This window comes from Gadus morhua, chromosome 7 (assembly GCF_902167405.1).
Source record: "Gadus morhua chromosome 7, gadMor3.0, whole genome shotgun sequence".
NCBI classification, from domain to species: domain Eukaryota; kingdom Metazoa; phylum Chordata; class Actinopteri; order Gadiformes; family Gadidae; genus Gadus; species Gadus morhua.
Genome location: NC_044054.1, coordinates 13,834,996 through 13,862,628, shown reverse-complemented (window position 1 = coordinate 13,862,628; position 27,633 = coordinate 13,834,996). Strand labels below are relative to the sequence as shown.

At 44.4% G+C, this 27,633-nt stretch overlaps 1 protein-coding gene across 4 annotated transcripts; it reads left to right on the top strand.

Moving 5' to 3' along the window:
• Positions 1-5,578: 5,578 nt before the first annotated feature.
• On the top strand, positions 5,579-8,073 carry LOC115547756 (sialidase-3). Of its 4 annotated transcripts, none has more exons than XM_030362191.1 (3): positions 5,579-5,855; positions 6,782-6,914; positions 7,103-8,072. In XM_030362191.1, exons 2-3 carry the CDS (start codon positions 6,888-6,890, stop codon positions 8,033-8,035), a joined length of 960 nt encoding a protein of 319 aa, XP_030218051.1. In that variant the 5' UTR covers positions 5,579-5,855; positions 6,782-6,887; the 3' UTR covers positions 8,036-8,072. The 4 variants fall into 4 exon arrangements, with proteins under 4 accessions (XP_030218051.1, XP_030218052.1, XP_030218053.1 ...); XM_030362192.1 differs by lacking the exon at positions 5,579-5,855 and adding an exon at positions 6,169-6,278 and having other exon boundaries at positions 7,103-8,073; XM_030362193.1 differs by lacking the exon at positions 5,579-5,855 and adding an exon at positions 6,412-6,571 and having other exon boundaries at positions 7,103-8,073.
• Positions 8,074-27,633: the final 19,560 nt, after the last annotated feature.

The window sequence follows — 27,633 nt, the reverse complement described above, 5'->3', positions numbered from 1 at the left end:
CGCCTTCCTCCAATGCCCCACCCCCTAAGCGTTATTTTTTAGAGTACAAAACTAAGAGTTATTTTTTAACGAGTACCGTAACGACCTCGCCGGTGACATAATGATGTCGAGTCATTAGTAGTTGAAGGTAGTTTTAATGAACCAAAACCAGGTCACTGAAACCCGTAACATTGTAACCAACGGCAGAAAACCGACACAAAACAAACCCCGGTTACCCCGGCAACCCCCAACACGGTCTCACTCGCGTGCAGGCCCCCACCCTCCTGTTCTTCCAAGGCCCTCCCCCAGCTGACCTAATGATTCGCCCCCACGCTGATTGACAAGAAGAACATTACAATACATGCACATAGAACAACTGGCATAACGGACAACGAAATATAATGTAACACATAACACACAAACTATTTAACTGTCCCAGGGTCGCTAGTAGTACAAAAGTTCTAGACTCCCATGGGTTATGTTTAGACTCCCATGGGTTATGTAAAATAATTGTTTGTTTTTACTCCTGGTGGGTCTGTCTTGCATATTAGAGTGTTATTACCTTATTAATACAAATTTAACCTTATCCAAAAAAAGTGTAAAAATGCAACAAAGGTGAGAGTCCCTTTAATACTCTTCAACAAAAGACAGATGTCAGGGTATAAAGTGCAATATACAAAACATTATTTAGTTTTTTTACCCAAGTAGGCCCTACATCCTCTTTAAAGAAGAACAAAATTTAGATCTCATTTTTGGTCCCTTTATTGGGACCAAGATCCCCCCCCCCCAGTCCTGGCGGGTGCATGTTTCAGGGGTAAACTCATGGCTACTTGGATTTCTGTATCTGTGGCCTTGGAATTCCATCTCTTCACAGCAGCTGGAAAGAAGGAACAACAAAAAAATGATATTCATCTCAACAGAGCACGTCTTCTGATGATGGAGCATGTTTAGTCTGTCAACCCCCAAAACAAAGATTTCCTGCCATCGATAATCTTGTGCATGAAAACACCAGTACCAGGATGGGGAAGGGTGAGAAGTTTGACTGCCAAAATATACAAGGGTTTGTCAATAAGCCCCACAGAGGTCACTCTTATTAATTCCATTTGAACTATAACATACGTTAGCGTGCAGGCCCCCACCCTCCTGTTCTTCCAAGGCCCTCCCCCAGCTGACCTAATGATTCGCCCCCACGCTGATTGACAAGAAGAACATTACAATACATGCACATAGAACAACTGGCATAACGGACAACGAAATATAATGTAACACATAACACACAAACTATTTAACTGTCCCAGGGTCGCTAGTAGTACAAAAGTTCTAGACTCCCATGGGTTATGTTTAGACTCCCATGGGTTATGTTTAGACTCCCAGGGGTCATAATATAGAAAGGTGTATGAGCATTACAAACAGAGTAGCGGGACAACGTAGCGTCTGAGGCCGAAATGGGTCCCCTAATCGGACTGAATAGTGCGGTTGTTTGCCAACGGTCTGGAGGTCTTCCTGGAGCTCCAGATTAGCGGGACAACGTCACGTCTGAGCCCGAAATGGGTCCCGTAATCGGACTGAGTGTGGCGGTTGGTTGCCAACGGTCTGGAGGTCTTCCTGGAGCTCCAGAGTAGCGGGACAACGTCGCGTCTGAGTCCGAAATGGGTCCCGTAATCGGACTGAGTGTGGCGGTTGGTTGCCAACGGTCTGGAGGTCTTCCTGGAGCTCCAGAGTAGCGGGACAACGTCGCGTCTGAGTCCGAAATGGGTACCGTAATCGGACTGAGTGTGGCGGTTGGTTGCCAACGGTCTGGAGGTCTTCCTGGAGCTCCAGAGTAGCGGGACAACGTCGCGTCTGAGTCCGAAACGGGTCCCCTAATCGGACTGAGTGCTGCGGTTGGTTGCCAACGGTCTCGAGGTCCTGAGAATCATCCAGGGGAGCGGGACCACTTGGCTTCTGAGGCCGAATCGGGTCCCCTTGTCGGACTGAATGGTGCAGTTGGTGGCCAACAGTCTGGAGGTCTTCCTGAGGCTCCAGAGGAGGGTAACTCTGTGAGTCCGAGTCCGAGATGAGTCCCCTAATCGGACTGAATGGTGCAGTTGGTGGCCAACAGTCTGGAGGTCTTCCTGAGGCTCCAGAGGAGGGTAACTCTGTGAGTCTGAGTCCGAGATGAGTCCCCTAATCGGACTGAATGGTGCAGTTTCAGTACGCCGTGGACCACTTTGGTCTGCCATCGTCAGTCGCTACGGTCGCTACTCGCTACTGTCTGCCGTGGAATCAAAACAAACCCTCTAGTTGAGGACGCGCCTTGATGACGCGGGCCCGAATGCGCCCCAAGAAGCAGACGGAAAACCTTATATATCCATGATGCAGCAAACAGACAGGTCTGTCGGCCAATAAGGTCATTCGGTCCGAAGAATTTTATTGGTTGAAGTTTTCACTAAATATTATGAGAGTAAAATAATTGTTTGTTTTTACTCCTGGTGGGTCTGTCTTGCATATTAGAGTGTTATTACCTTATTAATACAAATTTAACCTTATCCAAAAAAAGTGTAAAAATGCAACAAAGGTGAGAGTCCCTTTAATACTCTTCAACAAAAGACAGATGTCAGGGTATAAAGTGCAATATACAAAACATTATTTAGTTTTTTTACCCAAGTAGGCCCTACATCCTCTTTAAAGAAGAACAAAATTTAGATCTCATTTTTGGTCCCTTTATTGGGACCAAGATCCCCCCCCCCCAGTCCTGGCGGGTGCATGTTTCAGGGGTAAACTCATGGCTACTTGGATTTCTGTATCTGTGGCCTTGGAATTCCATCTCTTCACAGCAGCTGGAAAGAAGGAACAACAAAAAAATGATATTCATCTCAACAGAGCACGTCTTCTGATGATGGAGCATGTTTAGTCTGTCAACCCCCAAAACAAAGATTTCCTGCCATCGATAATCTTGTGCATGAAAACACCAGTACCAGGATGGGGAAGGGTGAGAAGTTTGACTGCCAAAATATACAAGGGTTTGTCAATAAGCCCCACAGAGGTCACTCTTATTAATTCCATTTGAACTATAACATACGTTGACTAGGCTATGCAAGTACAGGCTTGACTTTGAAATCTGTAATTAACTGTTTAGAGCTTAATCAGCTGAAAAATAAAAACTGAATAATTTCTCACTAGAATTGTCTGCAGTAACAAAGATTGTTATGGAAGCCAGAAGCCAGTTCTCTCTCTCTCAGAAACACACTTTAGCCTGGAGCTGCCGTTTACTAAAAACCACTGTAGGCATCTGTAATTGGAGAGGCCAAGTCACCACTTGTTAATTTGAAAAATACACTGGTGCTAGGCTCAGTGGACGAAGACACAGTCTCAACATCTAGGCCCCCAGCCTAAAGGGCTAACTGTTGGCTACATCAAGTCCATTTAGCTAGCAACATCAGAAGCTATCACGGAAAAATAGAAGAATGGGTCCTAAAATTAACTTCACAGGATTAATGCACGGAAATTGTGCTTTTCACCCGACTATTCACATGTTTTATATTCAACAACGCACAGCTAACATAGCATCCCTAGATGGGATGTTGCAAGTAGCTGCGTCCCTTTTCGGTTCTAAGCTAATTTTAGCGTGCTAGCTTTCCGTGGCCCCAAGTTCGTATGTAACGTTACATATACGAAAACAAACTATGAGAATACCCCATGTTGCATCAAATTCAACAGTTTAGCATGCAAATGATAAAAGGATAATGTCTTTACAAACACATTTGCAGTTTAAATTGGAGTGTCTTTTTGAAGCTCACCTGCGACTCGCATGCCTGCCGAAATTGACGGCGAACTGATATCACCTACTGCCCATGCGTTGGAGGTCAAAGGGATTACTTGTTGGGATTACGTGTTGGTGGGCAATGACAGTTTTTATCCTACATGCAACTCGAGGTAATGCTCGAGTTTTAGCCCCTATATTGGCTATAAACAACCATACCACAAATCATACGTTTGAAATAAATAACATTTACGTTTACATTTAGGGCATGTAGCAGACGCTTTTATCCAAAGCGACTTACAATAAGTACATTTGTCATAAGAAGTGCAACAATATATCGCTGTCGGTACAGTAAGGATGTTCATAGAACCAAGTGCAAGTACAAAAATCGCTAGGCTAACCAATTCCTTGTGTTACAGCAATGATAGCAGCTACTGCAGTTGCTACACAGTTAAGTACTATAATACAATACAACACAATACAATACAATGTACAATGGTGGCCAGAAGGGGGAGGGTGGCTATGCAGAGTCGAGGTGGACTCTGAATAGGTGAGTCTTGAGTCTTTTTCGGAAGATAGTGAGCGACTCTGCGGTCCTGAGAACAGCAGGGAGCTCGTTCCACCACTGAGGTCCCAAAACAGAGAAAAGTTGTGACTTTGCTGATCGACCTTTGCTAGTTCTTAGCGATGGCGGTACCAGACGTACTGCTGAGGTAGTTGAGTGGAGGGATCGAGCTGGGGTGTGTGGCTTTACCAATGCTTGGAGGTAGGCTGGGGCAGTTCCATTGACTGCATTGTATGCCAGTACCATTGTCTTAAATTTGATGCGAGCTACTACAGCGAGCCAGTGATGGTCCCGGAAGAGGGGGGTCACATGGGAGAACTTCGTTAGGTTGAACACGAGGCGTGCTGCCATATTCTGGATGCGCTGCAAGGGTTTAATCGCAGAGGCAGGAAGTCCAGCCAGGAGTGAGTTGCAGTAGTCGAGGCAGGAGATGACCAGTGATTGGACTAGAAGCTGAGTTGCTTCCCTTGTGAGGAAGGGCCGGATTCTGCGGATGTTGTATAGTGCAAATCTGCAGGATCGGGCCACCGCAGTGATGTTTAAGGTGCAGCATAACTGATTGTCCCAGTGGCGTAACTATCGGTAAGCAGGGTATGCGGGCGCGTACCCTGCTTACCGTTATAAAAAAAAAAAAATCGCTTCATACCCCCCCCCCCCCCCCCCCGTCAACAATCGCTCCGAACCCTCCCCCCCCCCCCCCCCCCCCCCTCGTTGCCTTGTTACGCCACTGGATTGTCTAATACCACACCGAGGTTTCTGGCAGTTGGAGAAGGAAATACAGTGATGTTCTCAACGGTGACCATTAAATCCATGTGTGGGCAATCTTTCCCTGGGATTAGGAGGAGCTCGGTTTTGTTGAGGTTAAACCTAAAGTGATTGGCAGTTGTCCAGGTGCTGACGTCCGCCAGACATTCCGATATGCGTGTTGCAATCAGGGCTTTATCAGATGAGGGGAAAGAGAGAAATAGCTGAGTGTCGTCAGCATAGCAGTGATAGTACTTTGTTTTAGTGATAGCAGAAATAACACTTTTCAATAACACAATTCACGTGTAAAACATTACCGTTCACACTGATGTAACAGTGTTACATCTTTGTTAATTTAAACAGTGTTTATTCTGTCACAACACTGTCAAACAAGCTTTTCCTCAAAATCAAAATTTCCCTAGGCATGTTTTTTCGTGTTGCGGACCTGGTTGAAATAAAGTCACATTGTGACTCGACTTACATTAGACTTGTTGGATGCAGACATTTAAGCTGGGAGTGTTTATTCGGTTAATTTTCCTTTAAGTCACCATTCCTCTAAGATAATGTTTTCATGTCGGCAAAAGCTCGAAATTAAGTCCAGTTGTGACTCGACGTCTAATTGACTTGTTTGCCTCAACACAGGTCGCTTAAATGTTTGCTGGGTAGGATTTTTTTTCTGAATAACTTCCTGAATAAGTCACTCATTTTGGAAAACAGAAGCGTAGCGCCTTTCTCCATAAATACCCTCCCAGCAGGCAGGATTCTGATCTGCTGCCTCCTCTCCTCCCTGAACGTAAACTCAACTGATCGGACGTCAACATGGCTGTAAGTATAAAGAAACGAGCGTTTCCACTGATCCCTGCCGTGTTTCCCTGGACATCAGTTGTGTTTGTTACACTCCGTGTGGTTTTACTGCTGCTCTGCTCTGAATGGAGTGACAGCTGTCATTACGCGTGTCATTGCGCCTTGTTTAAATGTGGGCACCTCTCCAGACGCGTGAACTCTAGATTCTATGAGTATAGCCGCAGCCTTTTAAGGCTATCGCTATTGGGTTATCCCTAGGCGTGAGCCGTAGCACTGAAACATTTGTAATCCCCGACCACCAACAGCGTGGGCCTCAATTACGTCCGCGTGCGGAGTGCCTCAACGACGTCCGCATTTCGCAGATATAGAAGGAGGGCATTCTAAGTAGAAGCAGCACTGTCACAGTCTAGCCTATTAGCTTTGTAGTTAGTAACTACAACCCAGGTAAATGTGTAACTAAATACTAACTAACTATCTAGTGTACAAAGTAGCCTAGGAAAGTGTGTGTGTGTGTAATCCTTTGCATTGCGACACAGATGGTATAACACTGTAATTGGATTGGCCAACATTCATGTGTGTGTGTGATTTGGGCAGGGTTGGGGAAGGCCACATCAACTATTGGACGGAATTTAATGGTCCGTTCGCGATAACTGGCCATTTCAAACTCCACCCAGCATCAGGAGTTGAGAGGATAAATACCCTTGGCATACTAGCTTTGCATCAGTTCCCTGTTGTTAGTAGGTGGATGTTGTTATGCTTGAACATAATTATTAAAAGAAGGAGGTGGACTATTGACAAAAAGCAACGAAAGGCTTTCCATTTTTTAAACATTGTGCTATTTTTCTGCAGAAACTTGAGTTCATCATGGAATGCTTAGAATCTAAATGTAGACCCGCTGAATTTGTCAAAACAACTTTGTTTAAAAAGGGCTGTGACTTTACGTACAGAATCCCTTCTCTGCTCTACCTGCCTGGAACCAACACATACCTGGCCTTTGCAGAGAAGAGGACTTCCGCTGGAGACGTTGACGCAAAATGTTTCGTGATCAGACGGATGACTACAAATGATCACCCTACAGAGGTAAATTATTGATATAGCAAGAGCCTTTCTATGACCCCTTGCTATGCATTCATAACTCGATCTTCAAACATTACAGTTATATCGAGTGGTTCTCAACTTGTGGGTCGCGACCCACAAGTGGGTGGGGAAGGTTTAATTACGAATGACACTTGCTGGTCCTGAACCGATGATGTGGTTTCCTTCCCTAGTGGTCCCCCCCCAAGGAGCTGTATGCGGAGCTGATGATCCCCCTGCTCCCAAACCACCGCAACATGAACCCTTGTCCCGTGTATGACAGCACGACCCAGACCGTCTTCCTGTTCTACATCTGCGTCCCGCATGGCGTCACCGAGGGTGAACAGATCGTCACGGGGAGGAACCAGGCGCGGCTGTGCTGCGTCTCCAGCAGCGACCAGGGGGCCACGTGGGGGGCCCCTCAGGACCTGACGGTGAGCGTGATGGGGGAGATCAGGGTGTCCACGCTCGCTGTGGGGCCCGGCCACGGCGTCCAGCTGGACAGCGGGCGCCTGGTGGTGCCGGCGTACGCCTACCTACCCCAGCCCGGCAAATGGGAGTCACGGGCGTTCTCCATCTACAGCGACGACGACGGGAGCCTGTGGAAGATGGGCAAACAGCTGGGCTCGTGGTCCAACGAGTGCGAGGTGGCGGAGGTGTTCGATGGCGTTAAAAGCGTCCTGTGCTGCAACGCCCGCACTACAGGGTCGCCGCGGGTGCAGGCACATAGCCGTGACGGTGGAGACACTTTCCAGATGCCCCCGGAGATGTCGAAGCTCCACGAGACCGGCGGCGGGTGCCAGGGCAGCATCATCGCCTTTCCCGCCCCCAACCAACAAGAGGGTGCGATCAGGCAGACCTGGCTGGCGTTCAGCCACCCCACCAATCAGAGTTCCAGGCAGGACTTGGGCGTGTCTCTGAACCGCACCCCACTGCAGTCCCACTGGGACCCCCCGAAGGTGATCCACCGCGGGCCCAGCGGCTACTCAGACCTGGCCTACAGCCAGGAGGACCAGCGCTTCTCCTGTCTGCTGGAGTGCGGGGAGAAAAGCGAAATCGAACAGATCGCCTTCATGTCCTTCACGCTGGATGAAATCAGGCAGACTGCCAGCTCCGCCGAAATTTAGCCAGTGAAAAAACATGAAAATAAAATATTTAATCTACCTATTTTCTATTTTGTCAATCCTTTGGGCAACAGTATTAGTCGTCAAAAACACTTTGTAAGAAGCACACTTCAGTCAGAACACCAGAAGTGATGTTCATAAGCCATAATTGCCATTAGAAGCCTTTTCAAAATCGAAACAATAGTTATGTCACAAGTGGTAGTTTGCAACCAGAGCCATGACCAATCCATCAGCCTGTTTAGATAGAAAATAGCATTCTCCCATATAGGAATAATTCATATTAAAAACTACACCAAGTAGAGTACAATCAAAACTGAAAACTAAAATATAAAAAGTTTAGCCAAACTGAAAACAAAACTGGTTTGTCAGTCAAGCCTAGAAATAAAAGGCAGTATAGATCTATTGAAATGGAATTTTCTAATTTGTCATATAATAGAAGATATTTACGTAGTAAAGGTTAATGGAGTTGAACCTCCCTCACTTCCGCTTGATCCGTGGTTGCAGCCTGCCATTGGTCAATCGATCTGCCTGTTCTGTTCCTAGCCTCTAGCTCTACCCAATTGGCCTTCCTAAATTGTTTGGATTTTCCTTCAGGCTCCCATTTACAATTAAAGGGTCATACGAGATCAAGGGATTCATTTGCCATTGGTTATATTGAGTTCTTCTGAACTGCATTCATTTTTTTGTATATATATAAAGTATGTCTATGTTTATCACAAGTCTAGTCAAATAGTACAGTTGCATAGAAGAGTAGATGAAAAACCAACATCATTTAAGTAAACTATACTTTATTCAACGAGTGATATTTTCTTGGAATATACCCAAAACATAAACAAATAAAATCGAATTAACCCAGTTTGTCCAGGGTAAAACCAAATGTTCCAATGTATGATTAGAGGATTCTTTTACCATCTCAGTCTTTTTAACCAGCTGTATATTAATGCAATTTATTCTACTTAATTTAAGAATGCTTGATTCTGATTGGCTGGGAGGAGGGCATTAACCCCACAGGTTGCCTGCCTACTTGTCGGTTCTACTTGCTGCTGACTGAATACAGAGTCATCAAATAGATCAATACGCCGCTTGTATTTTTTGGAATACTTGATTCTGATTGGCTGCAGGGTGTCCATTTATCACTGATATGGACACCTGTAGTTCCAGTCAAATTGTCTGTTCAGCCCTCAATACGAGAGCTGGTAAATTGTGAAGAATGCATTAAACTGTATGCATTAAACAGAGAATGCGGTTATATGTGAAGAATGCATTAAACTATGCATTAAACAGAAAATGCGGTTATATGCTATAGACCCTATGGTATCGGTGGTAAAAAGGCTTGGACGAATTTGAAATTATAAATATGTACACCTTATGTTGAAAGTATAGACTGGCGCGATTCCCATTGAAACGAATGGCGTGGTGATTAGCCTTCAAAACTAGAGCTGGTTAATTGCGAAAAATGAATTAAACTGTTATCAGTAACATGGTTATATGCTATAGACCCTAGAGTAGGCTATCTGTGGTATAAAGGCTGGGACGAATTTCAGACTATAAATATGTACACTTTATGTTAAAGTATATAGGCCGTCGCGATTCCCATTGAAACGAATGGCGCGGTGATTATTCTTCAAAACGAGAGCTGCTAATTTGTGAAAAATGAATTAAACTGTATGTAACTGTATGTAAATGTAATCAGGCAACGCGGTTATATGCTATAGACCCTAGAGTATCTGTGGTATGAACTTTGGTCGTGTTTATTGCAGTGCTTCACGCAGCATTAACGCAGCAACAAAGTGTAAATAACAATGGATCCCGAGTTCCTAGGCCTACTAGGCATTATGATGCGTAGTTCAGTGAAGTCTAGTTAGTAGAGTTGCAAGGATGAGCTGTAATGTAATCCCGATTTTGAGTTGCCCCAATAATAAAGAGAGGAATTTATAAAAAGCCTGTCTGCTCGCTAAAATGTCCAACCACTATGAAATGTCCCCTGTTGTCAGCGAACATAGTTTACGTGGTCTTATTATAGCCCGATCATTAACTAAAAGCCACATCGAAAGTATAATGCATCCAGCATATGATTTCAACAATGTGTGAGGGGGCATATGCAGCAGGCATGATCGCAGTGGAATGCAAACGAGCAGACGAGCGCTGGGCGGAGATTTCAGAAGCAGGGAGATTATAGAAAAATATAATTTGTCAGTTTAACCATTTTTCTTGTCAATATGTTAACCTACTTATTATTTATTTATTTCAAATTTGTCTGCGATGTACGAATCGCGGCAAAATCGGGCTGAAATCGTGTAGTCTGAACCAGCCATAAGTACGGAAGAGGATTAGGGCCACACATGTAAAAAAAAAAAAAAATTCAGACTTTATTCTCAGAATTCTGAGAAAAAAGTCCTAATTCTGACTTTAATCTCAGAATTCTGAGAATAAAATCAGAATTCTGAGATAAAAAGTCAGAATTCTGACATTAATCTCAGAATTCCGAGAAAAAAAGTCAGAATTCTGACTTTAATCTCAGAATTCTGATAGCCTACTTGTTGTGAAGTATTTTTAACAGTGTGTGGAATACAGCTGATCACTTTCACTGGCTAAGCAAAATGAATCCCGAACAGTTGAACCTCTGAATTGATCCTGAAAGCCTATTTCCTAGAATAATTCATTTCTATTCACTTTTAGGCCAGCTCACTAATGGTCACTTAAATGTAGCCTATTTAAGATCACCAAGTCCAGTATTCAGAATTCAAAGCATTTATTCACAAATACGTTCTATTTTTTTGACAAGCGGAATTCTTGCCAAACCGCACGGAATCCGTGCGGTTTTGCACTTTTACCGCTCCATTCTAGGGCCGGATTGTGGCCTTCTTGGCTTTCCATAGGTTTCCTCCTACTGCATAAAGCAAAGTGTCTCTCCCACGGAGGTTGGTCCTCACAGATACCCGTAGTTCTGACTTTAAAGTCAGAATTCTGACTTTTTCTCAGAATTCTGAGATTAAAGTCAAAATTCTGAGATTAATGTCAGAATTCTGACTTTAAAGTCAGAACTACGGGTATCTGTGAGGACCAACCTCCGTGGGAGAGACACTTTGCTTTATGCAGTAGGAGGAAACCTATGGAAAGCCAAGAAGGCCACAATCCGGCCCTAGAATGGAGCGGTAAAAGTGCTAAACCGCACGGATTCCGTGCGGTTTGGCAAGAATTCCGCTTGTCAAAAAAATAGAACGTATTTGTGAATAAATGCTTTGAATTCTGAATACTGGACTTAGTGATCTTAAATAGGCTACATTTAAGTGACCATTAGTGAGCTGGCCTAAAAGTGAATAGAAATGAATTATTCTAGGAAATAGGCTTTCAGGATCAATTCAGAGGTTCAACTGTTCGGGATTCATTTTGCTTAGCCAGTGAAAGTGATCAGCTGTATTCCACACACTGTTAAAAATACTTCACAACAAGTAGGCTATAAGGTCACTTAATAGCCTATTTAAGCTCACCAAGTCCAGTATTCAGAATTCAAAGCATTTATTCACAAATACGTTCTATTTTTTTGACAAGCGGAGCCGACAGTCCTGTGCAAGTGTGGCATTCGGCGGTTGGGGAAACAAAAAGATAAAGTTCAGTTAAAGAACTAGTGACATCTTGCCGACAACGCCAAATGTGGCATTCGGCGGTTGGGGAAACAAAAAGATAAAGTTCAGTTATAGAACTAGTGACAAGTTGCCGACAACGCCAAATGTGGCATTCGGCGGTTGGGGAAACAAAAAGATAAAGTTCAGTTAAAGAACTAGTGACAAGTTGCCAACAACGCCAAATGTGGCATTCGGCGGTTGGGGAAACAAAAAGATAAAGTTCAGTTAAAGAACTAGTGACAAGTTGCCAACAACGCCACCCCAGGAATTTCACCTGGAGAGTTAGATTAACCTAAATTAAAGCATACAAGTTTGTTCACTAATGAAAGCTTGAGACTGGGTCCAGCATACAAATTCTATTCCTTTTAATTAATATATATAATCTTTAAACATGACTTCTCAATAAAATATGTTCACACAAACACACTAAAGCGAACACACACATAATGAGACTGAGGATGAGGCAGCAATCACCATACTCGGTGGCAGATACAGCACAGTAGGAGATGCAGAGTAGGATGGATGTGTTGGCTATATAACCAGTGGACAAAACGGCAGCCGGCCAACAGCAGCGTGAAGAGGGGGGGGGGGGGACGTGCTGGCAGACACCGCCCACACACACGTCAACCCGTCAGGAGTCGAATGAACATCAAAGGGGAGGAAGGGGATCACTTGTACCGAGCAGCACAATTACAAGTGCAACTCGATCAATCAGCTGATCGCTCCCCGCTGCAACAGGTAGAGGAGGAAACACTCGCACGCCCTACAACTGGGGTCGATACGGGAGAGGGAAGACCCGGCCAATGAACTGCCAAACAACGGCGAGCTGCACGATCCAGCTAAAAGGCGATCAAGTGAGGCGATCAGGTTTCGGTGACAACAGGAGGCGGGATAGCCAGGAGCTCCCAGGCAAGAGTGCTCCCAGTGCACAACCACCCACCTTTATAGGCAGCGCACCCAACAGTGATAGGCCGGTACTGCAGCACTAATTAAAGGCCCATCCTGCTACACAAGTATGCAAATTAGCCATGTGCGAGAGAGAGCGCACCTGCCGTGGTGATGTTGGGCTTGTTGTGGGCTTATATGTGATCAATGATGTATCTGTCTGATCATATTAGCTGTAGATGGATGGTTAAATAATGTCACAAGATCGGTTATACTGCAGGCTCTCATTTGCAAATGCACTGATTGTGTGCCCGTCTCCGATATGCTATATACCTGGCATTTATTCAGTTCATGTTCTTCTGAGTGCGCAAGAACGGTGCCAATTATTGTCGTGTTTGCATTGTAATGCACAACTTTGCCCCTCCCTGTTATAAAATAACGTGCATCCCAACAACTTTAGCCAATGCAGGCTCCTATTGCTTTACCAGTGTGTTTAAAGTGTGTGCGTGTGTGTGGCCGTGTGTGTGTGCGTGTGTGTGTGTGTGTTGTCATGTAGGCTATAGATATAGATTGATTGTCTTGGCTTGCTTGCATCCATGAAATATTGTAATGTTATGGCCTAGCTGGCTACTGCATATCTGTTAAGGTTAAACGATGCTGAACCCAAGAGCAGACGGAGACGAAGTTGAGTTGAAGAAAAAGGGTTTATTGAACGAGGCGAGGAGGCAGGTATTGGATGAGGTTGCCGGGGAAGGAGCGAAGCAGGCGAACTGGAGCGAGGGATCCGGATAACTGCAGGCAGAGGAAAACAGAGTTGAGTCGTGGACAAAAACTACAATAGACGAGAGAGCGAGAGCGAGGTAACACAAAAACTAGAGCCAGGCGTGTATCATTACCACAGTAGTGCGTAGTACGATCTGGCACCGACAGCAGGGAATCCAAGGGTTTATGAAGGGGAGTTGATTGGAGATGAAGACCAGGTGAGCATGATTGCAGAATAGGTCCAGGTGTGAAGTGAGACAGACAGGAGGAGTGGCAGACCCAGGAGGTGGAAAAAACACAGCAAACTGCTGTGAACACAACAATATCGAGAACAATCTGGGGATGAGGGCATCCCCGAATATTGACGGGTATTTCGCACACTGCCATCTCAATATATAGCCTAACATATACAAATATATCACTGTACTAGACACAAATGTATTTTCCACTAGCTAGTGGTGGTCATTACATTGTAGTGAAGCTAGTAAAGACAACACAGCTTTATGTTACGGCGAAACATGGAGGCACTGCAGCTCTAGTCTCGACAATGCGTTACTTTAGTCTGGTATTTCTCTTCACTGATTGATTAGACAGCCTTCAAATGTAGTGGTCAAGCAAAGAAGAGGGAGGGCTCGTTCTGCATACCTACTAGCCGGAGTGAATAACTAATAGCCGGAGTGAATAACTAATAGCCGGAGTGAATGACTAATAGCCGCGGCTATTAGTCATTCAAAACCGTACGGAATCCGTACGGAAACCGTACGGAATTCTTGCCAAACCGCACGGAATCTGTGCGGTTTTGCACTTTTACAGCGCCATTCTAGGGCTGGATTGTGGCCTTCTTGGCTTTCCATAGGTTTCCTCCTACTGCGTAAAGCAAAGTGTCTCTCCCACGGAGGTTGGTCCTTACAGATACCCGTAGTTCTGACTTTAAAGTCAGAATTCTGACTTTTTCCTCAGAATTCTGAGATTAAAGTCAGAATTCTGAGATTAAAGTCAGAATTCTGACTTTTTTTCTCGGAATTCTGAGATTAACGTCAGAATTCTGACTTTTTATCTCAGAATTCTGAGATTAATGTCAGAATTCTGACTTTATTCTCAGAATTCTGAGATTAAAGTCAGAATTCTGACTTTTTTCTCAGAATTCTGAGAATAAAGTCAGAACTTAATTTTTTTTTACATGTGTGGCCCTAATCCTCTTCCGTACATTTGTTTACCCATGGGCCATGGCAACAATATTGCTACCTGCTGTAGTACTCTCATTGGCTGAATCATTGAGAACGTTTTAGACTCAATCAATATAAGGTCGTGGGGAGAAGCTCTGTTCGTTTGTCTATAGTCGGGGAGCAAAAGTCTCAAAAATGGGTTGAACCTGACATGGTCTGCCATATTTTCTATGTGTTTTTTCTGTTAACTTTGACCTTAAGAACCAATAGTTGGATGGTCTGCTCTGCCGGAAATATCGCGAAAAAGAATTGTGGCCATTTTAGTGTATGCACCCTATATTTTTTATCAGAAAAATGTTTTTTTCCCTCAACTCCTCAGTGGGTTGGGTAGGCTGTCAATAAATACATTCCAGATACACAGAACACATGTGCTGACAACATCCACTAAAAAAATAACTCTTAAACGCATTTCTGCATGATTTTGCATCAATTTAATGCAAAAGAAATAGGCGTTTTCTCACTTTTTTCCAATATTTTCATCTTTACTGTGAAGTAAACTTTTCATACTTTATGCCTTTCTCTTCACCAAACAGTATACATATTCCACAGAAAAAAACTAAAAAGATCCAACCAAAATCAATGGATCTGTGATGATTTCACTACTAGTTGGCGATCAACAGGCTAAGAACCTCAATAGAGTTTTAGGCTACTCTCAAAATTCCAAAAGACATATTGGATATTTACACTGGATATTTAACATGTTTGGAAATTTCCACATCATTAAACATCATCAACATAACCCTGTTCTCCCAATGGAAATGTGTCACACAAGAAATATAATACAGCAAAACGACTCTTGACAAAATGACTCAATGACTATTTTATTGCCTCAGATGACAACTATTACAACTTTAACGGAAGAAAATAATTGAACATAACTTAATTAACTAGGTGCAGGTCCCTGTGAGGTGGGATAATCAGGAGGGTGGCACACTGCAGATACTGCTCTGGGGACAGACCTTAACTCTCACCACCTGAGGAGACAGCAAACAAGACCGGCAGGCTGGGTTATACAGCAGCACGAAAAAAACGGAACCCCCCCATCTATCTCTCTCTCACACACACATGCACGCATGCACGCGGCCTTTTTACGTGTCACTGTCTTCAAGCGCAAATTCAATCCTTGAACATAGAGACATGCAATGCCATGCAGAGACATGCAATGCCACACTTCACAGTGGCTCTTGCACAGGAGCATCCTCGGGCACACATGCTTTTCTTGCAGCGGCAGTATTTGCTGTGTTTGAGTTCAGAAGGTTTTGCCTCTTTCAGCATCATGGTTGCCACCAATTTGCCATTGACAAGTTGTCTCTCAAAATCAGTGGCAGCTGGGTAGGTTGGCTGAACCATGTGTGCCCGCTTACACACAGCCAACTGATGCAGGGCTCGGCGAAGGTGTAATAGGAATGGCATCTTCAGTTGGTGGGTTAGGGTTAGGCAACGTGGTGGAAGGCAACGCATGTCTCCTTTGAGGCTCACAAAGAGATGGGCTTGCAGTGCATCTAGATTACAACCAAAGTCACTCCTGTCATAGATTGACACCATGTATCGTCTTGCTGCTGTTATAACCTCTTCCTGGACATCCAGGCTTTCCTCAGGGTCACCATACCTGCACAGCGGCAGAAGGTCTGTCAGGTGTTTAATAGCAGTTGTGTAGGCCCGCCTTTTTCCTCTTCTGTACAGATAGCTCACTGTGTCAAATTCCGGTAAGTATGTTGGTGCTGAGGAGAAGGGATGTAAGATCTGAAGCTAGAACATCATACTTCCCCACCAGAGCTTCTGTGATGGCATGAACAGGTAGGAAGACATCCATTGTCTTCACCCACATTTCCTGCAGGCCATCCATGTGAGTGATGTAGTACATGCACATCATGATCACATCTGTGTCTGTCGCAACCACTACAAAGCACTGCAAACCACACTGCAAAGCTGTCCCAATGTGTTTCGGTGTTGGGATCTTGGCAACTGCTTGGCAGACATCCTGGGCAAGGTTGAGAACTTGTTCTTGCTGCTTAGGAGTGACTTTCAACCGGCCATGCTCACCTAACTCTGGAGATGCATCTGTTATCATCCATGCCAGGTGGTTATACAGGTTAGAGCTCACTCTTCGGGATGCCTCCAGGTATGTTATCTCTAGCTGCAGTGACGGGTCTTCAGTCAAACTACCAGGCATCTGGTGACTTCAACTGGCTTGAGCCATTCTGGTTTCTCTTGCTTCCTTCAGGGCCTGCTTACGTTGGAGCTTCTTCTGTATTGTCTTTGTAGTGTTGTAGGAAGGGACTATGGTGTAATCTGGTGTCAACTAATCATCACTTTCTTCTTCATACTGCCTCTTCAGTTTTCTCCTTAAGTTCCTTCAACCTTGAGAGCATGCAGCCAACATTCATTTCTGATGAGCAAATCAGGCTAGAACATCCTTTCCGTGGCACAACCATTATATTACAATTTCCACCTACTTCATCATGCCTTCTAAGGAGGGCAATCAAGGACTGAAATCTGTATGAGGTAAAATTGTGAACTCCATGGCTTTCCAAGTATTTACGGAATTCATCCCTCAAAGCTGTGTGGCATTCTCTTAGAAAAGGGGCTCATCTATCCGAGATATAAGTTGGTTCATTGCAGCATCATATGGAGTGGTGACACTACTAGTCTTTTCCTGTTAACCAAGACGCTTGGTCAAGTTGGTTATGCATTCCTTGTGGTGCCGGAAGTCCTCAGCAATCATATCAGTTCACTTGTTTCCATCAGGACCACTCATCTTGTGTAGCATCTCTTCATCTTCAAGTTTGATTGCTTTTTCCCATAATGCATTCTGTCTGTCATAAGTTGAGATCTATTCCCCCTGGTCGTGCATGCTCTTCCACAAATCAAGCACTCTTCCTTGTGTTTGATGGACTCTGACATTGACATCCGTGTTTTTCTAGTAGGCCTGCTGCTGTCTGGCTCAGGATTAAGCTCTTCTTCAAATGAAGTGCCTTCCGGCTTTTCAACTTTTTTCCTCTTCTGGTCAACAGTTTTACGATTTGTGTACAGCTGAGGTTGAGGTTGCAGCTCATTGTCAAGTCTGTACAATACATAATCCTTTCTGTTGGTTACAGCATATAGTAGGGAGGGGTTGCCTAGATTTGTCAATTTCTGAAGAGGACCAGCGTCACTGTTTGTTTTCTGACATATTATGCAAGAAGTATAGTTGGTACTGAGCAGCTTTTATTCTCATATCTATTTCTTTGCCTAGCAAGTCCAGTTGATATTTTCGCAATTTCTCAACTTCCGGTCGAAGCAAAATGGACGCATACCATACATACGATTCTGATCATTTAAAAAAAAGGATGTAAGTCCCACCCCATTCGTTATGGACATTCGAGTTATGGCTGTTTACAGAAACCACCCAAATGAGCTAAAACGGCTAAAGCTAACTAATCAAACTAGTAGAGAATGAATGCTGCAGCTACAGGGATATGTTTGGGATGAGGACTTGTTTGAAGACTGGTATGGACCTTTCAGTTAATTACCATTACAATATCCATGTAACCATTCTTTTCCCAAAATGCTGGGGTAGACCTGCCGGTATTCACTGTCACATACCTCAGACAGATGAGCAGCTTCGAAGTCCGTTGGTAACCGTAACCTGGTTGTTCCAAACTCATTCAAAGAACTAAGATCATGTGTGTGTGTTAAACACTGGCCTCTCCTTGGCCCCCCTATTAAAAATGTTCTAGAACCACCACAGGTTTAACCTTCCTGCATTCTTTTTTCTGGGCTGTTACAGAAGCAGCTTTTCTCCAGGGGGCCTTTTGCTTTCCAGAAATCGTTTTAACCTTATAAGGTGCGATGACATCTATCACTTTCAAAATGTTCAAAATAAAGTTTTCTACAAGATCATCAGCAGAACATGGGTTGAGGGGTGGTACTAAGGAGATGGCCTTTTTAAAAAGTAAATTAGAATGCTCATTGATATACCGTTTTGACAGAATTTGATTATGTCTGTTAGGGTTGTGGGCAGGGGCGTTTCTAGGTTTCTGAAGCATCCGGGGCTTAGCCCAAGAGGGAATAGGACAGTGCGAGCGCGGTAAATTTTGTTGTATACTTTATTGTGCATGCAAATTTTTTTTCATAATGCTTTCCCTAAATAAACCAAATAGGCAGGTAATTATAGCTTTGCTACCTGACTGCTGCTTATCCCCAGACATCTAAAGTTCCATTCAAATTATTTCAGAGTAAAATGAATACAAGTGAGACAGACCTTACATTACCTATATCAGGGGTGTCAAACTCATTTTCACAAAGGGCCACTCTATGATGAAATGATAATCACACTAAGGGCCGACACAGAGTTTACTGACATGCCTTCTTTTTAATCCAAAAAGTAAAGACAACATATCTATGAATATATTGCATACAACCTGCGTACAGGGTCATATAGGCTAGGTTCATTTTAACATTTTCGGGGACAAATTATAGATTTTTTGAGCGTCAAACATTTAATTTCCTGCATTCTGGTGGATTCTTATTCATCTATCTGTGCCTTTTCTGCATCATTTTATGGTGGAAATATTTTTTTTTCTGTGAAGGAAAAGACAACATTCAGGTTCCTAAAGAAACAACTATTATGGAATATAATGCAGTAAGGCTCTCAGGCATCCTGGATTTTTCAAAACTTTCTGCAAATTGAAAACATATAAAATGTTTTGGGTATTTCCTTTTTAGGAATCATGACTCAGCACCAGTGTTAACTATTTATGACACTTAACATTGGTAATGAAATGACGGCCACCATTGGAAGGGTGGGCAGCTAGCAAGTTAGCTAAATTATAACTTAAGGCAAAAGTTAGAAACAAATCATGTTAGCATTCATCCTTAGTCAGTCATCAATATTGGCATGCTATTTAGCCTCATAGATTGGCCTACTTACAGCCCACAGAAAACTGACATATTTTCTTCAATGCAAGTTCATCAATTCATGGCTTAAAATCTTGAGCATTATGATAATGGGGAAGTGGACCCGACTATTTTGTGGGATGCACTAAAGTCAGTAATAAGAGGGAAGTTAATAGCACAAACATCTCTCCTCAAACGAACCAGACTGGAGCTCTATCAAAACTTAATCGGACAACTTAAAAAACTGGAAAAACATCACCAAGAACTGAAAACCATCGAGACGCTAAAGAGGGTTAAGGAAGTCAGAGGAAAGATCGATCAGATACTATTGACAGAAGTAGAGAAGAAGGCCAGATTTGTGAAGCAGTCTTATTATGAGGGAGGGCCGAAGGCAAGTAAATTATTAGCCAGAAGAATAAAGATGCAACAAAAGTTAAACACTGTACACAAAATTAGGGATCCCACGACTGATGAGCTAGTAAGAGAACCAGAGGACATAGAGAGGGTGTTTGTCGATTACTATAAAGCGTTATACACACAACCCACAGCAGCAGAGCCAGATAGGATGAAGGATTTTTTAGAAGGACTGGAACTGCCATCAATAGGAAGAATACGGAATGACCTCCTGACCTCAGCTATAACAGAAGAGGAATTAGAGGAAGCAATAGGTAGAATGAAAAATGGCAAGACAGCAGGTAGCGATGGATTTCCATCAGAGTTCTATGAGGTATTCAGACAGGAGCTGAACCCAATATTGATGGCATCATTAAGGTATACGATGAAGGAGGGCAAAATTCCCCCCTCTTGGAAAGAAGCTAACATTACCACGATCCTAAAAGAAGGGAAGGACAAAGACCTATGCAGTAGTTTCAGACCAATATCCATACTTAATGTAGATTATAAAATATACACCTCAATACTGTCAAAGAGGTTTGGGACATTCATGCCCGATGTGGTCGATGAGGGTCAGACTGGATTTATAAGAGGAAGGCAAGCACAGGACAACATAAGGAAGGCTATTCACATTGTGGATGAGACGCAGAGGAGCGGAGAGAGTGCGGTCCTGGTGAGTTTAGATGCTGAAAAGGCCTTTGACTGTGTAAACTGGACATACCTTTTCATCGTGTTAGAAAAGTTAGGATTCAATGATAGTTCCGTTAAATGCATCAAAGCATTGTACCAGGAACCGACCGCAAGAGTGAGGGTGAATGGGAGTCTATCGGATAGGTTTATATTAGGTCGATCGACTCGACAGGGCTGCTGCTTATCACCCACTCTCTTCGCTATCTTCATGGAGCCCTTGGCCCAAGCAATTAGACAACACCAAGACATCAGGGGAGTAGAGATAAGAGGGACAGAGCATAAATTGGGTCTATTTGCGGACGACCTGCTGGTATACATAACGCAACCAGACGTAAGTTTTCCGGCTTTGATGGGCTTACTACAGGAATATGGATACTATTCAGGGTATAAAATTAATGTGACGAAGACACAGATCTTGACGTTAAATTACTCACCTCCGAAAAGGCTCAAAGAAAGTTTCAAAATCAGATGGGACTCAGACGAAATGAAATACCTGGGGGTATACATCACAAAAGGAATAGACAAATTATACAACGCAAATTATTTACGCACCAACCAAGAAATAAACAAGGATCTGAGGAGGTGGTCACTTATCAACCTAGATTTTAGCTCAAGGATAGAAGTGGTCAAAATGAACATGCTGCCAAGACTGCTGTATCTATTCCAGTCTCTACCTATACAGATACCACAAAATCAATTCAGGGAGTGGGATAAATTGATATCTCGTTTTATTTGGGGAGGGAAAAGACCAAGGGTTAGATTTACAACTATGCAGTTGCCCAAAGAGAGGGGGGGATTGGCAGTGCCCAATCTCGAGGACTATTATTATGCAGCGCAGCTCAGGGCGGTGATATGTTGGTGCGATTCACATTATGAAGCCAGTTGGAGGTTCATAGAAACGGGAGGGCTAACAGGGAGGGAGGGCCTTCAGATCCAGACAATGTTAGGGGATAGGGAACGTTTTAGGACACAGGGGAAATTATTGGATACAATCACTAGATTCACTTTAGACATCTGGAACACTGTAATTAAGAGGTATAAACTGGAAAAGGAAACCAAGGTTCTTAGATGGCTGGCTCATGACAGTAGGTTTCATGAGCCCCCCCCCCCCCCCCCCCCCCCTTCACTGTAGGCGTCTTTGAGTGTCTAGAAAATCGCTAAATAAATTCAATGAATTATTATTTATTATTAAATAAAAATAGACAAATCTGTAGGACGGAACCCGCTGATTCAATTGGTGATTAATGCATACGAAGGGAGGAAAGTGAGGGCCATTTCAGCTTTATACCAAGCACTGCATGAAAACAGGGGAAACTCAACAAATTATATCAAGGATAAGTGGGATAGAGAATTGGAGATAGAGATGACCGAGGAGGAATGGGAAAATGTATGTAGGATTCAGCACTCGGCCACGGCTTCGAGGTTGTGGAGGGAGTTTGGTTGGAAGAATGTCATCCGGTTCTTCATAACACCAAAAGTGAAGGGGATGTATACACCAGAACATAATGACTGCTGGAGCCAGTGTGGCCAGGTTGGGGCTGACCATACGCACATATTTTGGAAATGCCCCAAGTTGAAGGTGTACTGGGAAGAAATATGGGGGATATTGAAGAAGATCCTGGGTTATGGAGTGCCTATGACTGGATTGGTGCTGTATTTGGGGAATCTGACGGAGATGAACGTACAAGCTGGAGATCTTTATTTGGTCAAAATCTTGCTTGTCGCTAGTCGGAAAGCTATAACTAGAGCATGGTACAAGGTTGAGCCGCCTACAAAAGAACAGTGGTTGAGTGTAGTAGAGGAAATATATGACATGGAAAGGTTCACGTTTATACTGAGGGTGCAAGGGGGGAAACTTGACTCGAGATGGGTGAAATGGATTGAGTATAAGAGAGAGGAACAAATGTAACGTTTATAGGACACCGCACGACCATGAAGCCTGCAAGAGATGTTATGTAAATAAGGAGTAGCTCACATGTCACACTGTCATTTTTTCATTTTTTTTTATTTTCTATTATTATTTTATTTTTTATTTATATTATTATTTCTGTTTAGTTATTCCGTTTTCTGTATTATTCAATGGAACTGTGATTATCTGTAATTTGCAAAAATGCCAATAAAAATTTAAGTAAAAAAAAAAAAAAAAAAATCTTGAGCATTAGAACAGAAATTCCTAGCAGTAAACTACGCAAGAGTCATAACAAATGGGAGAATGTGCGACGTGCGGATATGGCACAGGCTCTGCATGCAGCAAAATATAAAATAAAATATATTTTTTATTTTTTTAACAAAAAAGATTCGGGGCTAATCAAATTAGATCCGGGGCTTTAGCCCCGAATAAAACAGCCTAGTGACGCCACTGGTTGTGGGTGAAGGCAGGCAGGTAGGACCCAGATGCAGACGGGTAGTGAAAAAGGGCACTTTCTTTCCGGCAAAAGGCTAGGGCAAGGAGCAAGGAGTAAGGGATGACAGGTAACTACAGAGAACACGCAGGACCAACAAACCACAATGACAGCACGAGGAACAAAGGAAAGACAAGGGCTTAAGTAACACAAGACACGCAACGAGGAACAGCTGAGACACATTAGGGGAGGGAGCAGTAATCAACACAGGAGGGAAACACAGGGAAACACACAAAAACACGACACAGACCATGACAGTACCCCCCCCTTAAGGGTCGACTCCCAGGTGACCCACGACAAGCAAAATAAATAAATAAATGTACTGGGGCAGAGCGGAGGGGTGTCAGGGGGGCGGCCAGAAAACTGCCCCAGGGCATGGCAGGGAGCCTCAGGCGGACGGCCTGGGGGGCAAGCAGAGGCAGAGTGAAGGCGGAACCCTTCAGGAGGCCGGCGGCAAGGACGATGAGGGCTCAGTCCCTCAGGAGGCCTGCAGCGGCAAAGAAACCCCCCTGAAGGCCGGCAGCGGCGAAGGCGGAACCCTTCAGGAGGCCGGCGAAGGCGAGGTAGAGGGCGAGTCCCCTCAGGAGGAAGGCGAGGTAGAGGACGGGTCCCCTCAGGAGGAAGGCCAGGTAGAGGGCGGGTCTCCTCAGGAGGAAGGCGAGGTAGAGGACGGGTCCCCTCAGGAGGAAGGCCAGGTAGAGGGCGGGTCTCCTCAGGAGGAAGGCCAGGTAGAGGGCGGGTCCCCTCTGGAGGAAGGCCAGGTAGAGGGCGAACCCCCTCTGGAAGACGGGACCCCTCAGGAGGAAGGCGAGGTAGAGGGAGGGTCCTCTCAGGAGGAAGGCGAGGTAGAGGGCGGACCCCCTCTGGAAGGCGGGAGGGCGTGCCTCCCCTGGACGGTCTGGAGGGCGGGCCCCCTCCGGCAGGAGCAGAGGGCGGACCTCCTCAGGCAGGAGCGCAGGGCGGTCCCCCTCTGGAAGGCGAGGAGTGGGCTCAGGAACCGGACAGGGCTCGGGGACCGGAGTCAGTGCGGGAGCTGGAGTGCCAGGAGGAACCGGGTGGTACCCCAAACTCACCACCCCCACTCTGATTGTCCGCAAGGGAGGAGGCTGGTAGCTGGGGACCGGGGGCAGAGGCTTGTAGCGGGGAACCGGGGGCAGAGGCTTGTAGCGGGGAACCGGGGGAAGAGGCTGGTAGCTGGGGACCGGGGGCAGAGGCTGAGAGCAGGAGCGTGGAGGCTTAGGCTGGTCACCAAAGTCCGGTGGCGGTGGCATGTAGCTCTCCGGCCAAAAGTTTGTGGGGTTGAGCAGCTCGACTGCCCACTCGGGTAAGACGTCCACCAACTCGGGCCTTGACGCAACAGCCCTGCACGTACGCCCCAACACAGCCTTCTGCTCCTTCCTGCTGGGAATGTTCTCCCAGCCATCCATAGCTATGATCATCGACACTAACAAATCCTCCAACTCACGGAAAAATAGAGCGTCCGCTGGGTCCAATCTTGGTGCTGTCATTCTGTTAGGAGTTGTGGGTGCAGGCAGGCAGGTAGGACCCAGATGCAGACGGGTAGTGAAAAACTGCACTTTCTTACCGCCAAAAGGCTAAGGCAAGGAGCAAGGAGCAAGGGATGACAGGTAACTACAGAGAACACGCAGGACCAACAAACCACAATGACAGCACGAGGAACAAAGGAAAGACAAGGGCTTAAGTAACAAACACAAGACACGCAACGAGGAACAGCTGAGACACAGGAGGGGAGGGAGCAGTAATCAACACAGGAGGGAAACACAGGGAAACACACCAAAACACGACACGGACCATGACATTGTCTGTATGTCGAGAATAAAGGATATATTAAAGAAAACACAAAAGTGGTCAGACAGTGAAGGATCAGTCACAGAGAGACATTGAGGTCCTTTGTGATAACCAGGTCTAGAGTATGCCCCTTACAATGAGTAGCCTCTTTCACATTTTGAGACAGTTCAAATATGTCCAAAACGGTAAAAATCATCAGTATTAAAATTGAAGTCACCAGTTATAACTAGACGGTAAAAGTCTGTGTAGATGCTAGACAATAATTCTGTAAAGTAATTGAAAAAAATTGCAGAGTATGTGGTCTGGCCTGTAAATAATTAATAGGAGAACTCTGGGGGAGCATATTAATACAGCACAAAGGTATCGAATGCTGGAAAATCACCAAATAACATGTTTCCCCTGAAACACATTTTTAAATATAGCAGCAACCCCCCACCTCTTTTTCCAGATCTACATACATCAAAAAGGTTATAGTTGGGAGGAGCTGTCTCTATCAGAACGGTTGCACTGTTATTTTGTTCCAGCCATTTTTCAGTTAAAAACATAAAATCCAGTTTAGAAGTGGTAATAAAATCATTAACTAAAAATGATTTGTTATTAAGAGACCTAACATTAAGTGGACCCATCCTGATGGTGTTGTTGATAGGCTTTAAGGTTGTTTTTGGTTTGGAGGCATTAGGTATGAGATTTGTGAGGTTAGCAGTGTGTCTAAGATTATGCGAAACTTCCTTTACACGGTGTCTACGGCTGAACCCTGTATACACGAAGACCTGGAGGTCATCGTCCATGGGGGAGTGCAGAGGAGGGGGGTGGCCGTTCCTCGCAAAGCCAGCATCAGCGATGGGGAAAGGCATGGTGTCGTTGGTATCGGGCGGGCTGTGGTCTCTCTTTAAGGTCTGTGGTCTGTCTGCTATCTGTGTGTCAGATAGTGGCAGAGTAGATGTGTGGGGGAGCAGGGAGAGAAGATTGTCCCTTAACAGTTTTGAGCCTAACCTGTTTGGGTGTAGGCCATCTGCTCTGAAAAGATATTTGCGCCCCCAGAACAAGTTGAAATTGTCAATAAAGCCATTCCTCTTTTATTGCAGACTCTGGAAAGCCATGTATTCAGTGCAAGTAGACGACTGAATCTGTTTATTCCCCTGTCAACTGCTGGTATGGGTCCACTGATGAATGACTTAATGTGTATTTAGTCCAGTGTGTCCAATAGATCAGTGTAATCCTTCTTCAGAAGTTCTGACTGTTCTCTTCAAATATCATTAAGTCCTGCATGCACATAACCTGAGAAATTTTGGGTTTTTCCAATATACAGTAATTGTGACTAGTTCTTGGTTGACATCACTAACCATCACATCTGAAGTAGCATGTTACCGGTTATATCCTTTATGGTTGAGTCTCCTACAATCAGAGTGTCTGGGTCATCTGCTTTCTGTGTGATGGGCCTTTGTTGGCTTGAGGTGGCGGTGGCAGACGCATGCGCAGCTCGCCTCCATGGCGACTGGTTCTTGTTCCACATCAATAGGCTTTTAACCGACTGGAAGCCAGAGTGATTTGCAGAAATAAATAGAATGTACTCATGATATTATGATGTTCCCACAAGGCTTGTACATTGTAGCCATGCCTTGGAGGTTACAAACAGCTTCACCTTCATAAGCATATTGCCAGAAAACTGGCATTTTGTTTGTGGCTTCATATTGATCTATGACATTCGATCAGATGCTCCTTTCCAAAGAAACTTACCGTGATTTTATCAAAGGGTGGGTATATGAGGTGCCATTTGTAAACTTTTGCTGCTGAAAAACGTGCTTCACTTGTAATGCCCCGTTTACACCATGCCGCTAATGGCCGCTAATGGCCGATGGACCACCGATGTGGAAGTCAGGGTGATTCGGGTGACATCGGGCTAAAAATGTATGATCGGGTAAATTTATCGGGGTAGCATTTACACATACCCGATTTTATAACGATAACGTAACGATTTATGCCAGGGAAGACACCCGAAGTGCGTTTGGCGTCATTTGACGTCATTTCGAATGACGCCAAACACGTCAAATGACGCGTTTGGCGTCATTTGGCGTCATTTCGGGAGAAGGCAAAGGGGAGACTGGTTTAGACTGATATTTATTTATATATTTATTTATATTACAATAGCGATTTTATAATAATAGAACGCCGGTTCTAAATGGGCGAAGTACCCTGTAATTATAAAAGTAGGACATCATCCATCACCCCCTATTTATACCCAAGTGGCAGATTGAGGGTCTTCCACAATGGTCGCTCACAATCGTTATTTGTCTAGGGTTCTCGAGGGTCTTTCGTGTGTTGAGGTTGCCGATATAAAGACGATAAAACACGATAAAGCGCGGAAGATTAACGAATAAAGCCGATGTGCCCAGGAAAATTCCCGATTTGCGATGTCTTACGTTATACTCCCGTTCTATTCCCGATTATAGCCGATTAGCCCATAGCAACACCTGGTAACCGATTCTACCCCGATAGACCCAAAATTAACAAACATGTTCGTTCTTTGCCGATGTTGCCCGTTGTTGCCCGATCATTGAGCATTTCTTCCCGTTTCTTCCCGTTGTCTAACGATGTTCCCGGGAAGAGTAACGGTGTTTCCCGATGCAACCACGCTATTTGCCGATGTTATAACGATAGCTGCTGATTTAGCCATCGGGCACCATCGGGGCCCACTATCGGGTAGGTGTAAACAGGGCATTACAGATTTAGTTTGAGCTTGGCTTCCTTTTGCCTTTGCAATTTTCATTTCACTTTTTCCACATATGTACAATTTGAATAATATATTAAATCTACATCATATATCTAAATCTACATCTCAGAGATTTAGATAATTTCGAAATCCTAAATCGAAATCTAAATCCTAAATCTAAATCCATGCGAGATTTGCTAATTATCATACATATACTAAT

Bases quoted from the DNA above. Each gene is read 5' to 3' on its own strand.
- LOC115547756 (XM_030362190.1), top strand. From the start codon at position 6,699: ATGGAATGCTTAGAATCTAAATGTAGACCCGCTGAATTTGTCAAAACA. The intron at 6,915-7,102 runs GTAAATTATTGA...TTCCTTCCCTAG, and splicing joins CAAATGATCACCCTACAGAG to TGGTCCCCCCCCAAGGAGCT.